The sequence below is a fragment of the Ovis canadensis genome, chromosome 11 (genome assembly GCF_042477335.2).
Source record: "Ovis canadensis isolate MfBH-ARS-UI-01 breed Bighorn chromosome 11, ARS-UI_OviCan_v2, whole genome shotgun sequence".
Taxonomy (NCBI): domain Eukaryota; kingdom Metazoa; phylum Chordata; class Mammalia; order Artiodactyla; family Bovidae; genus Ovis; species Ovis canadensis.
Window position 1 is genome coordinate 46,737,470 of NC_091255.1, and position 18,251 is coordinate 46,755,720.

The 18,251-nt window shown below is 44.3% G+C and overlaps 1 protein-coding gene across 1 annotated transcript in view; it reads left to right on the plus strand.

Annotated features, from left to right (window-relative positions):
* Nucleotides 1–17,512, plus strand: part of SKAP1 (src kinase associated phosphoprotein 1) — a 296,817-nt gene extending 279,305 nt beyond the window's left edge. Inside the window, exons 12-13 of the mRNA XM_069603684.1 lie at nucleotides 15,066–15,174; nucleotides 17,148–17,512. Coding sequence (XP_069459785.1) covers nucleotides 15,066–15,167 — 102 coding nt within the window. The 3' untranslated portion in view covers nucleotides 15,168–15,174; nucleotides 17,148–17,512. The remainder of the gene's footprint in view (nucleotides 1–15,065; nucleotides 15,175–17,147) is intronic.
* The last annotated feature ends 739 nt before the right edge of the window (nucleotides 17,513–18,251 follow it).

Sequence of the window (18,251 nt, forward strand, 5' to 3'; positions counted from 1 at the left end):
CTCCCAACCTAGCACCTAGTTATCTGAATGCAACAGGCCTGCCCCACCTGGACTGTGTGAACGTGACACCATGTCTGTTGTAATGGGATTTTTAAAGCCCAATGTTCTTCACCTACTCCTTCAAAGGACTGCTTAAAGAATGTAGACCTTTCCCCTCCCTTGACCCCATCTCCTCCAGAAGAGATTTGTATGTTGTAAAAATTATCTGAATGCAGCAGTACTTCCTCTTTTAAGTGTGCTTAGTTGAATGTGACAACAACCCTCATAAAAACAGATAAGTTAATTCCTTCAATTGCTTTAAATGAAGGCTTTTTTTTTTAAATTTCAGGGCTCTGAGGGAAAGGAGGTGTTTGGTGACATCTAGTGTCCATTTAGGACTTCCTCAGGCACTATTACCTTCTGCTTGGCTGAGCAGGGGATGGGCAGGGTAATTTGGGAGGTAATTCAGGGATAGGAAGTGGGGAGAATAGGAAAATACAGACCTGGGGCACAGACTGCCCAGACATAGCGATGAAACTGATCAATGCCTGCCAAAGAGCTATCATTCACCTCTGACCTAAACAAAGGGGGCAGTGAGGAGGGGTACCATTGGAAAATATCTTTTCTTATTTATGATGATATGAAAAGAGAAGCAGAAGCTGTCCCCATCACCCCATTTCATGTTAACAAGCAGGTCGACACTGTGCTGTGATGACGAAGATGATGATGATGGTGGTGTTTTCTCTCATCAATAACCCCTGTGGGAGGCTATAGAGTTAGGAGGATGGGAATGGGATTTGGGGTCAGCTGGAAGGCAACGGTCACACACCGGTCAAATTCAGTAGAGGCCATTCCTTTCCCCCAGACAGGAACCAATCGTCTAGAACAAACCCTGGCAGCCTCATTCCTTCCAGGTAATTTTTATAAATGAGGGGACACCCATTCCAAGAGAGGACAAAAGGGAGAGGGTGTTTGTGAGTGTGTGTGTGTGTGTGCGCGCGCGCGTGCATATGCATGCATATAAACTTACAAGCAAGAGGCCCGACTACTTATCAACCTTATTCTCTATACCCCGGCCATTTATTATAAACCCTTTTTTAAAAGAAAAAAAAAAGTAAACTTGGCATTTTCCACTTTAATCTCCTTAGTCCTGAACTTTTGTCCTGGACAAGACCCTTCACTTTCTATACACACAGACACACACACACACACCCCTTTCAGTCAGGTGGAAAGTCCCAGATCTGATAATTAGCCATGAGACCCAGACAGAAATGTTTACCTAGAGCCATATAAGCCATACAGGGTTAGGTTAATGCTCAGAATCGCCTGATACTTTACAAACTCCAGTGTAAAAAGAAATTCCAGCCATTTATTTTGCAGTGAATTTATAACAAATGCTGTTAAAGGCTTCGTCTTTTGACAGAGGTAATAATAAATTCACTGTTAAAGACGGTAGTTTAATTCCTTATACCTCCAATACTGCACAGAATAAACCATATTCATCACTGAGTAATTTTTTACCACATAAATCTTTAAAACTAACCGGTGAAGGCTGTTGAGACTGAAATATTGTGAATTTATTAGATATGCCCATGTAGTATTGGATTCAGAGGTTTCCACTCGAATATATTATGGGGAAAATTTGTGTCTTTAACTGTGACATTCCCTCCATTTCCAACTGCCAGTAGTATAACAAGCAGCTCCTCCAGAGTCAGCTGCACGTTTATCAGACAGAGATTTAATGATCAACTCCTCACTAATCTGCCAGAGAGGTTGGATGACATTTCAGTGAGATGCTCTATTTAAAAGGAGTCACGAAAGCTTTGTTTCTGTGTAATTATTTTCTCAAAAGGAATTCAGCCTCCCCAAACCTCTGCCCACCAGTGTTTCTTGGTAGTGTATGGATCCAGTTCTCCAACCAAAGTAGCAAAATGTTGAAGCAAATTATAACCTCTTGCAAATACACAGGGCAGTAACTTCTATGCATTATACGATTAGTTATGGGGGGCTTGAGGTAACCGGTTAGAACACAGAAAAGCTGGAATTAGCAGATGTTGCCAGACGTGTGGTATTTAAGGCTAATAAAGATTATATTGATTCTAAAACTAGAAATACAATGATTTCAGAAACCTTACTATTTAAAAACTTTAATCTTGGCATATGACACAATCAAGATACAATTAAATCCTCACATTTGAACAAAACTCCTTTTACTCTTCTATATAAATTTTGAGTGAAAATCTGTGCCTGTTAGACAAATATTCTGAACCTTTCTCATTATTTGCTAGTGAAGTGACATTTAAACTGACCAGTTGATTATATCAAATTGTAATGCCCTCTCCAGTTTCATTAAGGATATATTAATACCGCTAGAATGAAAAATATTTTTTCTTTTAGATGCAGAAATGAGCTTCATCTTTTCAGCAAAGAGCTTTGGCAATTTTCTTCTTGCCACTGCTGCTGCTGCTTGCCACTAATATTCTGTATTTGGCAAGGGTTCCAGATACTAAAAACTTCCAAGGAGGATTATGAACTTTAAAAATTTTTTTTAACAAAATAAAATGCATTTCTAACTCTTAAACAAAGGTGAAAAATCTCCTGGCAGTGCAAGATTGCAGCCCATCAGAGTAATTGTTAAAAGACAGAACCCGGCTAGAAAGATAAGCGAAATACCAGCGATTAATATTCAGTATTTTACATTCTAGTCAAGAGGATGTGTTTTCCTTTGTGATGTGGCTCATAGTGTTGGGAGCCAGACTCTGAGCTGTGTCTTCTTTTTGTGCATGAGGATTAAGGGAAAAAAAAAAACACCAACAACAATCCTGCTCCATCTGTAAATGAACAAACATCTTGATTTTATAGCTATTTGCTTTGTAAAACTGAAGAATGAAACAAAAATTACTGGATGCCTAAGTAACACTTTAATTCCGAATTCATTTACGCTGTAGCTATGTAGTTGTCACAAACCATAATGCAGTATTTAATTAAAATAACAGAAGTGCATCTAGATATGTCCTGGGGTAGCTATCACCAAATTATAGTCTATGCTATCCTTATTTTATTTATGAAATGGCAGAGTCTAAGGTGCAACCAGGCTAATACAAAAGCATAAATATTTTAAACCTGCATTTTTATAAAGGGTTCTTTTCTTCCCTGCTACGTCTTTAAATTTTTCCTCCTTCTATCTTTCAGGGGTGTTTTTTAGTGGGATTGTTTTGATGTCGATAAAGATCTCTCTTTGTAACTCTTGCTTTTCAACTATTGACCTCCTGCTTCTTCTGGCTGTGAAATCCCCCATCTGTTGTCATGGAAAGGCTTGTGAGGTTTCATAGGAGCTACAGTGAGCTCGGGACATCTTAGCGGAACTTGGACGTGGAGGGTAGGAGAAAACCCTCTTCAGTTCAGTGTGCTTGTTCCCATACAGTCTTCCTTGCGCCTTTTTTCCCCCTATAAATACCCGTTATAGTTCACACGCTTGCTTGCTCTACTTTGTGAATGTTCACATGCAGACATACTGCTCCTTTTCATAAACGCATAGCATCTATCTTACACGCACCCCCCATCTATCTCTTCGTTCACATTGGCTGTCCCATCCACCTCCTTGTCTGCAGAATTATGTTCAGCAAGGTCCCAATTTATAGGAAATAAATAATGAAAATGGAACCGACTGGGAAAGATAATCGAAACATTCAAATTGTTATTTTTCACTGTACTTTCTACAAACAGAGCATCTATAAACACCTAGCAAAGGTGTTCACTGATTCCTAAAAAGGAATCAATGCCTATTGGAACATTCTGATCCAGTGGGTCTCTACATTGTATTTTTCCCATTTTGTCTTATTTTTGGATGATCTAAAATCTCACCTTTTTTAAATGGCAAATGATGCCATGTTATTATTTTCATTCTTTCAGCTTCTGATTTATCCTGTTTATAATGACAAGTTTTTGTCATCATCCTCTATAAGATAATCCTAAGAATTATGAAATGAAAACAATAACTGCAATCACCTTTTTAAAGAAAATAGCACCTGCAATTACTGTATAAAGATGTTTGATAATGGTAGCATCAGATCACAGCCTGATCCTGCAGCAAGGGTCTTTTAGAGAAGGCTTTCTTATACACACTTGTAATTATTTTAGCCCCTTTCACAGGTCACATAGAAAGTTAATTTCAATAGCTGCTAATTTCCGTCCAACAAGAGTGCGGTACTTTAAACCACCCAAAATAATTGGATTCAAAACAAATTTAGGAAATTGAGTGTGTTAGCAAGCAAATAAAAATATCCTTTTGGTAAGGAGGAGGGTGAAAGTAGTAAAAATGGCCTTTTTTTCTCCCTTCTTTCCCCTTCACAACTTTGCCATTAAAGTTGCACCTACAGCTAGAAGTTTGTCCGTGAAAAATGGTCATTTTGTTTCTCTGCTCAAAGAATGTTATTAAAATGCTAATTTAAAAGAAAAAGGAGTTAAATATCTAGCGATGGTGCATTCTAATTGCAACCATAATGAGCTCTCTAAATGTGCGTGCCCCTGACACACACAGAGCATAAACAGCAGTAAACAGATCATTAGTACCCGCGTTCATTTATTCTGGCGACCTTACCATGACCCCACCGAGGGTAGGGTGAAAAGCAGGTGGATCTGGCTGTGACACCCCCTAGAGGGATCCAGGAAATGAAGCTATAAGCGGTTGTCATGGAAACGCCTATGTGTGCAGATGATGTAACACACCGACAGGCTGTAGGCTCCGCAACTGGGACGTTGCCTTTCCCTCCCCGGAACAATCTTGTGGATTAAATTATTCATTTCTTTAGTTCACATAGCAAAAGGAATCCTAATTTTCTTGGTGATGTGCAACTCTTCATTTGTCTAAGGTCTGGAACATAGTGACTTGTCATCCTCTCTTTCTCCAAAACCTACCCCAGCTTCTTACATTCTAGACCCAAATCAGGAAATCTGACAAAATTAAGTGGAGAAGAGGCAGCGGATATTTGATGCTCAACATCTGTACTTATAGAGAGAAAATCTAAGATTTTAAGCTAAAATTAATAATATAGACAGTGTCCCTTTCTGATGAGGGCATGGTGACCAGGGACTAAATGTATACCTGTCCTGAACAAGATGACTTTATTTGGAGCAGGGCAGGGTCAAAGCAATACCTGATGCAGTGAGAAAAGCAGAGAAGCATCAGCCCCAAATGAACACATCATCCTAGCAAGGTGCAGTGATAAGAGAAAAACAGAGAAGAGAAAACGAGCATCTGCTCACCCCTTCACATGTCCAACTGAGAGAATCGAGATTAATAAAAATAATTCTTTGGAGAATGATTCCACTCTATCCTACCCTGTTTTGCACCAAACAACCTCAATAACCTTACGGCAACAGTAGAATAACTTTTCTTCTTTTTTTTAAAGGAAGCAAAAAAGACGATCTCTGAAAATTATTTTAAAATAAAAAATATCCTGGCCTGCGCCTCCCCCCACTCCACCCCCATTGCACTTTAGATGAACCTGTGATATTGTAGCAATGGCCCTTGAAGTGCAGCGGGGAGGTGATTTAGGAGAATATTAAAGGCAATGTGGAGATTCAAGGCGCCTCTCTCAGGGAGATCTGGAGAAATACGCAGCACAGATGGGCCGAGCAGATTAAACATTTCCGTCACATTGTTTCCAAATTGTGTTGTGGTGCCTGAGGCTGGTACTGCGGTCAGAGCAAAACAGAGCTGTGCGGGGCTGCGAGCTGCAGTTTATGGAATACATATTAATAGGCCGGTCTCACATGGCATCACAATCCTATCAGCTCGCAATGGTGCTGTCTCTATTGTTTCTGAATTCTGCACTGGGCACCTTGCTTCCTCCTGTCTGCAAAGTGTTTACCCTCCCTTTATGCTTCCTCTCTCCTTTAGGCAGAGTTCGAGTTGTGTGTTTCTCTCTCATTCCTCTCTCCACACGGCCCTGCACCTCCTGCCCTCTTCACTGGCGGTTTTCCGGTCATGCACACTCTGTGTTTTGTACACACTCCCGTGACCAAGACTGTCCACTGTGTCTGCTCTGTGCACAGGTCCTGCACCCTTGCCTGGCTTTGACTTTGTGGTATCCACTCACACTCAGTTCGGGACATCAGTTCAGACTTGAAGCTGAATAGTCCCCTGGACTCAGGGCTCTCAGACCCTCCATGCAGCTGACACGTTCCACGTCTCAGAACTCTCAGCTTCTAGCCATAGTGAGCTTTGTGGAGTTGCCCCCTTCCCAGCTGCAGTTGCTGGCCACCCACCTTTCCATGTCCCCTTTCTTATACTCAAAGCCCCCATCCCCAGCCCAGGATCCAGGCTCACCAATGTCCAGGTTAGCAGGTTCCCTGAAATACGGCAATAAATAAAACTAGTTCAGTTGAGGCAAATTTAATGATTCATTTTTATTATGATTTATAGACCAAAACTTTGAATAACAGAAAAAAGAGAAAACGATTGCCAAGAACTTTAAACATGGTGTGAAACAAACAGCCTGGAGAGGCCGCCAGGCTACCCAAGGTTCCAGCCAAGCACTGGGCTCAGATCCTTTCACAGGTTCCAACAGCACTAATCCACTGTCGACCCAACTGACCACTTCCTTTCTCCTTCAACAAAACCTCTTCATAAAACCGTTTGTCCTGAAATACGGGCACCTGTTTGTCTGTGGTGAACAGTTGTTTTTCTCAGCAATTGGAAGGATGCTGAGTTAGAGACCTCAATTTATTTAATAATTTTTGATAGCCTCAGAAAGCATTAAATTTCCAAAGCTAAATTTCAGTAGAGAGATTGCAGTCCAACCCAGAGTAAAAATATTATATTTTTGGCTGACCTTGGAATATTACTATCTACTCTGCTTTGGAATTCAAATTCCCCATCTTTACTAATGATAATGTATGATGCGCAAGCACTAATAAGAGAAATAAGCAATCATAAGCCAATAACTCTGTGATTGATTGGTCTTTCTTAGACATGTATCAAGCATTTATTGATCTTTCCTGTTAGGGGCTGATTGATTGTTCTCTTGGAGAAGAATTCTCCTGTTTACAAGCACTGATACAGTGAAATTTGATGGTTAAAAGAACAAAAGTATGAGACATTTTCTGGGAATCTTGTTCCACAGAGGCTTATTGAAGCTCAATTCAATGTAAAAAGAGAATGTTTCCATTAGGAACATTCTCAGGGAAAAAGAGGGTGTCAAGCAGCTTGTTCCAGAAGCCATCATGTGGATTTGAATGGAAGCTATGAGAAGACACCACAACTTTTAAGTCACATTAAAGAAATGGGGCCTTAGAAAGGATAAGCAAGCTTGGTCAGCCTTTGAAGCAGGAACAGACTTGGCAACTGGAAGGCTGAAGCCTTGGAAACCCAGCATGGCAAGATTCTTGATTTCCTTTCCTTTTGTGTTTTAAAAGAGGGAAGTAGCGGGAAGATGGCCACACTGGGTCAAAGTGCCGATCCAGGCCAAAAAGATCATGTATTTTCCCCCTGAAGTGCTGACTGATAAAACAGTAGAGGGTTCATAACCCTTTGAGAATGTGGCGAAAGGTCTGGGACCTCACCCAAGGGACGAGACACATGTACACATGCATAAATTTCATACCAGTTTCAAGGAATTCTAAGATCCCTTCACGTCCATCCACATGCCAGGGGTTCACAGACTCTAGTTTAAGAATCTGCCCTAGAGGATGGTGAGTTCCTTTTGCTGAAACAGCCTAGGATTCACTGAGCCTAGAAATTGAATTCTCATCCCAAGACAGGATGGTCATTCCAGGTCATGTCTGTGCTACTCCAGGGGAGCCATGGAAGAGCGTTGGCAAATAGGAACCAGCAGGGAGGAGAGAAATTAAAATGTAGCGATCATGGAGTAGGGGCATTTAATCTCTTTTAAGGCTTATGATAGGCGCCTGCTGGTTTTCCCCCTGACACCCCCTGACACCTACTGACAGGGTATTTGCAGCACCACACGGACTCAGGGCCCTGTGACAGGAGGAGCGCCGAGGAGGGCCATGATCGTCTCGAAGCCGTAAACAGCAATAGGAAACCACTGGAGGCAGAGCCAAGCTGTGCAGTGCACCCGTGGTTGGTGGCCATACTGCTTTTTGTTTATAGAAGTTGCTGTTCTTTTTATGGCAGGTTTGGTAGGGCTTTTTTTTTTTTTTTCCTTGTTGATGGAGATTAGCAGCATAAATCCTTTTATTGTGGTGTGCAAGCTTCCATAAACACTTTTGATTGTTGCTGATGGTGAAGGCTGTGCCTATTTCAGGTTCCCCCAATAATCTGCTCATCCAGGCCAAGGGCGACTCCAACCAGATTAACGGAGTCCAAACAACTGAGTTCGTTTTTAAGACTCCTTCATTTGAGAGGCTGAAGGAGATGGGGCAGGGTTGATGTTGAGGCAAACAGATGTTTAATCATGCCTAGAAATATTTATAATGAGAACAAACCACATTGAGTGGCTTCTTAAAAGATTTTGCGGCAAGAAGCAAGCACTGATGTAAAAGGTTTGTTTTTTAAATAGCTTTTCATATTCTTATACAAAGCATCTTCAATTAACCATTTTGTATAATTAATGTCTTAGCTCTACCACACACAGTGTATAGAGTTACGGAGCAGGGAGCCTATATAATTCTGATTCCCTAAATTGTCACTGGTAGGTATGCATCACCCCCCCCCCAACCCTTGACTGAAGGTAAAGACATTTCTGCATTGAAGATTTCAGGTCTCCCGGGACCAACTCAGGCATTTTTCCAGTCAGTTCTTCCAAACATCTGGGCAAAAAGAAGTCAAACTTTATTGAAAATGTTGATCCCAAGAATTCAGTTATCTCTGCCATCCCAAAACTAAAATCCAAGAATCAGCAACTTAATAAAAATGCAGTAAATTAGCACCTCTAGACAAGAGCAGAGTTCATTCAGAGCTGGGGTCTGCCTGACTGAGCCAGTACTCTCTCCATTTTAATAGTTTAATAAAAATTAGCATAATTAACGAACATCTGTATGATCCAGAGTGGTGCAATTTGGCACTTGGAAACGAGGGCTTAAACATGATTGCTGTGAGTTTAATGTTGTTTTAATTCTTTTTGGCACTGTGCAGTGAAATAAACGTTTGGTGGTGATAGTTCTCGGCCGGATCTCATTTGCATTTTTCTCCCTTTGATTATGAGCAATTGTGGACTCCCCAGCAATTCATCAAAGTAGAAATTATTTTAAAATACCTCGTGGTGTTCAGACTGGGCTGGAGCAATGCATGGGCGTGGGGGGCGGTGATAGGAGAAGAGAAGGCTAGAAATTTTCCATTCATGCTTTAAACATCTCAGCCCTGCAGCCTTTTTTGGGTATCCAGCCAAGGGGTGAAATCTGGAGAAGCCAGTCAGATCCCAAGACCTATAGGTGCTTTGATTCAACTCCTAGGCTCCCGCAGCAGGAGGCATATGGTCTCCGAGACTGCGCCATCCTCCTTACACTTCTGCCTGCTTTTTTGTTTTGAAGGGCAGAGAGTTGATGCCACTCATCCCAGTTCTCACCGCTGTGCTGAGACTACCACATCTGTGGTCGGCAGGGTCAGCGCTCCCCTCGAGCAAGGGCGTACTGCCTGGGAGCCCAGCCTTTGCAGCCTCCTGCTGGGCCTCGTCTGCCTCCTCTTTGCACCCTGTTCGAGTTGGCAGACAGCACCTTCCCCAGGCTCAGTCTCTACTCCTGGCATTACAGCTAAAGCAGGATGCTGCCAAGCGTGAGTCAGACCCAGAAGTCTTGAATGGTCCCTGGGGAGAGAATGCCTGTGCTGAGCCCCTCAGGTGATGAAGGTGGCAGCATCTGGCAGGCAGAAGACCACACCTCACACCTGTGTAAGCAAGCTGACTGCTCAAATGACTGTCAGACAACACGGTGCCCACTGTCTCCAGTGAGACAGCAGAAAAGCTAAAGCTAGAACTTCTAAGACAGAGCATGCGTTCCCTCCACGCAACAGGACCCTGGTCGACATGGCCAGTGCAGCAACATGCTAGTGGGAGGCAACACTATAGGGAAACTTAAGGCAGAAACTGCCCTAACTTCAGTGCTGGGAAATAGCAACATAACTGTATCAGGAGGAGCTTAAAAATGTTCTAACATAGGAGTTCCCTGGGAGTCCAGTGGTTAGTACTGCAGCTTTCACTGCTGTGTCCTGGGTTCAGTTCCTGGTTGGTGAACTAAGATCCTACAAGTGTTATGGTGTGGCCAAAAACTAATAATTATAAAAATAGAATGTCCTGACAGGCATAGGCTGAGGGATTCTGGGTAATTTCCCATACAGCAGTGCGGGCTGTACGGGGAAGCTGGCCCCTCTCCCGGGGAAGGGGGCAACGAGAAGATGCAGCGGGGACAGTGAGGGAAGGAGGCAGACACATTCATTTATTTAAGACTGATTTTTAAATGCTTATACCCTGTTCCTTTTAGCATCAGCTCAGTAGTCTCACTTCCTATGGTGTCTTCATGGTATTTAGGGAGCCATTTGGGAAACTCTCTCTAAAGGCAGTTGCTCTCTTCCTGCCACAGTCACCAGGGAGTATCTTCAGTCACCAGGGAGTATCTTGGAGTTGGCTGTAACTAAATTTGCTCAATTCAGAGTGTGTATTCCCACTTCTCCCCCTCCATTTCTTCATAATCTCATTTTTCGTCGTTGTTGTTGGCTGCGAGGCACGTAGGATCTCAGTTCTCCAATCAGGGATCAAATCTGTGCCCTCTGCTTTGGGAGCAAGGAATCTTAACCACCAGGGAAGTCCCTTCATAACCTCATTCAACAAGGTTTTTTGGGGTCCTATTCTGTGCCAGGGACCATGCTGAGAGTGGGAAAACAAGAGCAAACAAAACCATCAAGGTCTCTGCTCCCACAGAACTTTCCACCTAGTGACTGGCACTGAGACAAAGGCCGGCAGATACAAGGCAGCATGATGAATTCTTTCCTGGAGAAGCGCAGCGCTGTGGACCACAGAGCTGGGGCCCCGCTCAGTCAGAGAGTGGCAGCAAGGGGTGTCTGGAGAGGCCAGAGAGAGTTAGGAGCCGGGATCTGAGGGCTACTTAGGAGTGAGCCCCCTGGAAGGGAGGGGGGAAGTGGAGGCTAAACAGGCACAGGAAAGGCTCCGCAGTGAGAGCCTGAGGCCCAGGGGAGAAGCAGAGACAAACTCTGTTTTTCTAAGAGCTCACTAGGTTTAGGGGATACTTGACAATGAGTGGGACTAGTTCATGCAAGGTCTTATCCGTCTTTTTAAGAAGTTGACAATAGGCAGTAGGAACTCAAAGGTTTTAGGCAAAGCAGTGATATTATCAGTGTGCCTTTTAGAAAGATTCTGGCTACAGAATAAAGAGCAGATTGGAGAATAAGAATGGAGATACAGAAACCAATTTGCTTATTGCTTCTGTAGTCTTCAGGAGAGGGGACAGTGACATGACCCTAAGCCGTTGCCAATGCGGATAGAGAGAAGTGGATGGAGTCCAGTGATATTTTGGAAAGAGAACTGACAGAACCTGAGGACTGATGGGAAATAGATGGGGAAACAGTAGAAACAACATCAGACTTTGTTTTTTTGGGGCTCCAAAATCACTCCAGATGGTGATTGCAGCCATGAAATTAAAAGATGCTTACTCCTTGGAAGGAAAGTTATGACCATCCTAGATAGCATATTCAAAAGCAGAGACATTACTTGGCCAACAAAGGTCTGTCTAGTCAAGGCTATGGTTTTTCCGGTGGTCATGTATGGATGTGAGAGTTGGACCGTGAAGAAAGCTGAGCACCGAAGAATTGATGCTTTTGAACTGTGGTATTAGAGAAGACTCTTGAGAGTCCCTTGGACTGCAAGGAGATCCAACCAGTCCATTCTAGAGGAGATCAGTCCTGGATGTTCGTTGGAAGGAATGATGCTAAAGCTGAAACTCCAATACTTTGGCCACCTCATGCAAAGAGTTGACTCATTGGAAAAGACCCTGATGCTGGGAGGGATTGGGGGCAGGAGGAGAAGGGGATGACAGAGGATGAGATGGCTGGATGGCATCACCGACTTGACGGATGTGAGTCTGAGGGAACTCCGGGAGTTGGTGATGGACAGAGAGGCCTGGGGTGCTATGACTCATGGGGTCGCAAAGAGTCAGACACGACTGAGCGACTGAACTGAACTGAACTGAACTGAGCACTGATTGGTAGAGGGTGAAATTGGGAATGACTCTTGGGTTTCTGGCTTGAGTAACTGACTGCATAGCGGTACCACTCACTGAGACAGAGAACACAGGTGATAAAGATACTTCGGAAATGGAAACAGAGAAAGAGGCAACGTGATGGTTAAATTTAGGACAGAATGAGATTGAGAAGCTTGAGAAATATGCCCTTGGGTTTTGGGATCCAATCCTTAGATCCGGGCTGGAGCTATTGTTGCGTCATCTACACAGGTGTGTAAGATTGCTCAAGGAAAGCACATCAAATTAGAAGAAGGCCAGGACAAAACCCTGGAAAATCACAGGAAAAGGAGGGATAAAAGAAGATGAGAATGAAAAGAAGCAACCAGAGAGGTAGGAGGGAAACCAGAAGAGTATAATTATAGAAATTAAGAGAAGAAAATACCTCAAGAAACATCCATAGTGCCAGGACTGCTAGAGTTAAGGATTGAAAAGCACTCACAGAATTTGAGCAATAAGGAGGCTGTAGGAAGCATAAGTGGAGAAGGCAGCGGCACCCCACTCCAGTACTCTTGCCTGGAAAATCCCATGGATGGTGGAGCCTGGTAGGCTGCAGTCCATGGGGTCACTAAGAGTCAGACATGACTGAGTGACTTCTTTCAACTTTTCAGTTTCATGCATTGGAGAAGGAAATGGCAGCCCATTCCAGTGTTCTTGCCTGGAGAATCCCAGGGACGGGGGAGCCTGGTAGGCTGCCATCTGTGGGGTCACACAGAATCGGACACGACTGAAGCGACTTAGCAGCAGCAGCAGGAAGCGTAAGTGGAGTGATGAAGGCAGAAGCATTTACACTACAGTGGCTCAAAGAGTGAATAGAAAGCAAGAAGTTGGGGCAGTAAATGAAATAAATTCTTTCAATAAATTTGACTGTGAATTGACAGTTTGCATAGATAGGCTAGTCTAAATAGGAAGTAGACATGTGGTGGTGTTTGAGTCGCTAAGTTGTATCCAACTCTTTTACAACCCAGCGGACTATAGCCTGCCAAGCTCCTCTGTCCATGGGATTTTCCAGGCAAGAATATTGGAGTGGATTGCCATTTCCTTCTCCAAGGCATCTTCCCAACCCAGGCATCAAACTCACATCTCCTGCATTGGCAGGTGGATACTTTACCACTGAGCCACCAGGGAAGTCTGCGGACATGTGGTAGGAACTATTTAATAACTGTTTTCAAAGACGAAAGAAACCTGAGTCCACTTCAGTGCTGATGGAAGGAGCCATTTACATTAGAGGCAGGCGTCAGACGTCTCAGAACCTGGTCTCTAAGAAACAAAGCAGAGAGTTACAAGTGCATAACCAGGGGAGGGACGCTTCCTCCACTTTAATTGAACAGAAGAGTGATTGTCAATACAGGTAAGTTCCTGTTTTGGTGGCTGAAGTCTGATGGATCTGATAGCTTCTCTTTTCTCTTTGAAGGTGGAAAAGAGGTCAGCTGCCGAGAGTTAGGGGAGAGGCAGAGTTGGAAGAGGGGAGATCCACTAAAAGAAACAAAAAGATAATCAGTTGACCCAGAATTTTATTGTTTCAAAAACTTGGTTTTCTTTCTTTTTCCGCTAGATCTCAGCAGTCAGCTGTGCAAAAGATAGATCCAGTCGAAGTGGAACACATGTACTTCCCATGAATTCCTAAATATCTTCCTTCAAAAGAAGGGAAGCATGCCCTAGTGCTTGCAGGAGTCGCTCTGTAATGCCCCTCAGCCGCTGTGCTTTTGAGCAGCTCTTCTGCACTCCAGGAGCTCTGTTCGCAACCCTGCACTGCCCTTCTTTTAAACCCTCTCAACCCCCTTCTTGTTTGCCCCCTCCCTGCCTATCATGTCCTGCCTGTTATTATTGATGCGCTTGTCAACCTCCCACCTATTCCAGGGGAGGCATCTAATGTTTAGAGTGTCTACTATGTATCAGACACTGAACTATTTTCACTTCGGTGGCATCACTTATGTCCCCCACCACAGAGGGGAGGGGTGATGTTATCCCAACTCTTACAGAAGAGGAAGTTAGAGCCAGGAGACCCTCCGGTCACATGGCTACTGAATGACCATGTAGGGATGAGATCCCAGTCTGTCTGACTCCAAAGCCCGTTACTCTGTGCTGTGAACTCCCGGGGAACAGGCAGTGTTCTGACTCGCACCCATCTCATGGGAACTCAAACAGCACTTTGCACATGGAAGAAGCTTGGGAAAGATTATTGATTTGCACTATGACCTGACTCCCTGCATACGTTAGTGCTCTGGCATTTTGGGGTGTGCCCAGCTTTCCCCAAAGAAGCTGTTCCACTCTGCTTGATAAAAGACATGCTCTTCAGGTTCAGCCATGGCACCAAATGCGCTAAATGTACAGCGCAGACAGAAAGTGGTGAGAGGAGAGCAGAGTTTGCTGGCTTTCTTCTAGATAACTTTTCAAATAATTTCTTATTGATTTATTTTGGGCTGTGCTGGGTCTTCGCTGCTGTGAAGGTTTTCTCTAATTGCGGGGAGCCGGGGCTACTCTGCGGTCTCAGCATGCAATGAGACGGGCTCTAGGGCACCTGGGCGTCAGTAACTGTGGCACGTGGACTCAGCAGTTGCAGCTCCCAGGCTCTAGAGCACAGGCCCGATAACTGTGGCACTCGGGCTTAGCTGCCCCGAAGCATGTGGGATCCTCCCAGATCAGGGATCAAACCTGTGTCTCCTGCTTTGGCAGGCAGAGTCTTTACCACTGAGCCACCAGGCAAGCCCTAGATAACTTTTAGCAAGCCCATCAGGAGTCTTAATGAGTTGTACTGATAGTGTCAACAAAGAAACCAGGCAACAGACTCTCCGATGTGATCATTAACAGATTACCTAAGATTAACAGAAGCATGACTAAATTCCAACCGAAACCACCCTCTTTTCATTTTTCAGGAATATAGTATGTATGGCTGGTGGGTCGGCGAACTGAACAGCCTCATTGGGATTGTTCCAAAGGACTATCTCACCACTGCCTTTGAAGTGGAAGAAAGATGAAGCCCAGGTATAGAACCATGCCGATAGATTTGTTGGCCATGCCTTCACTTCTCTGTGAAGGATGAGAGTTTCCAGTGAAGTAACTTTTCTTCATTTCCAAAAGTGATGACGGTCATTTACCATTGAAAGAGGCTAAGCCTGTAACTGGTTTTCCTAAACTGGGGGACTGTGTCAGTCAGGATTAGATTCAATAACGTGCGACAGAAAACTCACACTGACAGTGATTTAATTAACACAGAAATTTATTTTTCTCTTTTGTAAGAATCTGGAGGTAAGTAATCCAAGGTGCTCAGGTCCCAGGTACCTTCTCTTTTGGCCACACTGCATGTGGTCAGCATTGCCATGGTTACCTCATGGCCCAAGATGGATGCTCCAGTTCCAACTATCATGTCAGTTTCCTACCCAACAGGAGAGAAAGGAGACACGCACCTCTCTCCTAAGGACACCTCACAGATGTTGCACACGCCACTTCTGCTTATATCCCATTGGTCAGAACTCGGATATACAGACACCCCAAGCTACAAAGAAAGTTTCTTCTAGGTAGAACCTGTATCCAGCTTAAAAGTGGAGTGGTCGGGAGGAGGGGAGGCATTAGTACATTTAAAGGACAGAATAAATATTGGAGAGCAATTAGGAATGTTTGCCACAAGGATGGATCTGGGTTTCTTTATCCACAGCTCTCAAATCCCAGGCAACATTTCCCCCAAATGCCCATGTATTGCAATATGATTGGCAAAGATTAGGAATCCAGTATAAGGATTCCTGTGGAACATAATCAAAGTAACTTTCAGGTAATAAAGAATACGGGCTTCCCTGATGGCTCTGCAGGAAAGAACCCACCTGCCAATGCAGGGAGACATGGGTTTAATCCCTGGGTCGGAAGGACCCCCTGGAGAAGGAAATCGCAACCCAATCCAGTGCTCATGCCTGGGAAATTGCATGGACAGAGGACCTATAGAACATGGGGTTGCAAAGAGGCAGACATGACTTAGCAACTCAACAAAAAGACTATGGGTTGCATTTAATGAGCAAGAATCACATTATACCACATTAAGCAGCAGAGTGAGTGCGTGCTTTGGATGGGATAACAACATGATCAGAATTAGGGTGGCGGTGGTGGACACCAAGGCTCCATTTCCCAACCTGAAACAGGAGCTGCCTTTCTTGCTGGCGGTTGGGGGTGGCCCGTGTGACAGTGACGGGCCTCAGGACCTTCCAGACCAGGGCCACTCGAGTGGCAGCAGCAGTGTCCTAGCTGCGCATTTAGGACGCTGCATAAGGAGGGCTCTCACTCTCTAATGCCCTGGTACAACCACGAGGCGCCAGCTCGTGCCTCTCACTCAAGGTCTGACTTTATGAGTTTCCCAGTGAGGACTCCATTTCTAGGCCCTGAATGCAGAAGAATTGGAAATTCTCTTCAAATCTAAATAAATTCTCCCTACTTCACTCTGTCATTTACTTAATGACAAACTTGTTTCTCTCCTCATTCTCTTTGACCCAGCAATTCCACATCCAGGGGTTTATCCTACAGGTACACTTGCACTCAGGCAAAATAATATACACACAAGGTTACCTGTAATAGCAAACCACTGGAAATGACTTAAACATTCAATAGAGACCTCCCCAAGGAACTGTAGTAATTCATAGAATTGAATACTATGCAACAGTAAGGGGGAAAAAAGTGCTCCACACCTATGGAATACATTCTGAGATACATAGGTAAGTTAAAAAAAAAAAAAGTAGTAAAAGATAGGTCTAATTTGCTCCATCTGTGTAAAAAAGGGAGTCTCATTGCTTCTATATGTATGAGATTGAGATATCACTGGAAGGAGAAAGATGGTGATAACACTGTTTGCCTCCAACGACAGAAATTACATGACTGTGAGACAGGGTAGGAGGGAGGCACTTTTTACTCTACACCCTTTTATATCTTCTATATTTCGAATCATAAAAGCAGATTTATGTGTGTTTCCCCCTTAGGACGCACATCCTTCTCTCTACCCTGCCTTTTTGAAGAAACGGAGAGCCCGCTCCCTACCCCTGCCAGCCCACCACCACCACCACCAACTCTTCTCTTTAGAGAAGAGACCCAAGCCACTGACACCCCTGCACAGTGAACGTAAACCACCGTAAGACAAGCGAGAAGAGGCTTCTTCAGCCGACCTGCTACTAAACCCGCCTCCGCATAGCTGAGCCGTTGCTAAACGTGTCCACACACCCACCTCTGCCTTTTCCACAGGCTCGTCTCAGAGAAGGTGAGAGAGAAGGAAGCCTTTGGAGGAAGAAATTGCTGGTTGCTTTGGCTGGTTTCAAAAGCACAAATAAACTTCTGATTTGGTTCTTTACCCCGTGTGATGGAGTTGTGTTTCCTTTTGTAAACTGGTATCAAAATGCTGACTCTGGGCATTCTTATCACCTCCAAACAACATGGGAAGGGACAGCCCAAGAGAAAACGAAAGCCCACCTACTTGGTTATTTGTATCTTTTGTGCTCACTCTGAAATGAGACAGGGCCAGAAGCACGTTCTTGGAGTCAGCACATTGGAGAGTTCCTTTTGGGGCCTCAGTTACTAGCCCCAGTGTCCTGCAGGCTGAGGAAGTGCTGTGGGGAAGGCTTGTGTCTACACAGCCCTGTTTCCTGGGGCTAGCACTCGGGGTGTCTGTGCCTTGAAGAGGCAGCAAAACATAATGGCTAAGAACATAACTTTGAGGCCTTCCCAGATGGTCTAGTGAATGGGCATCCACTTAGTGCTGGGGACACCGGTTCAATCCCTGGTCCCAGAAGATTCCACTTGCCTCAGAGCAACTAAGCCTGTACACCGCAACTACCGAGCCTGCACTCTTTTTTAAAAATTTTTGTTTAAAAAAAAGAACATAATTTTGATGGAATTCCCTAGCAGTCCAGTGGATAGGACTCGGCACTTTCACTGCCAGCCCAGGTTCAATCCCTGGTTTCCCAATCTTGGGAACTAGGATCCCACAAGCCAGGTGGTGTGGCCAAAAAAAAAACCTCTGGGATCAGCCTGGAAACAAATTCCTCACCTTAGAAGGGGTATACTCCATCTCCCTGGGTCATTAAAGAGAC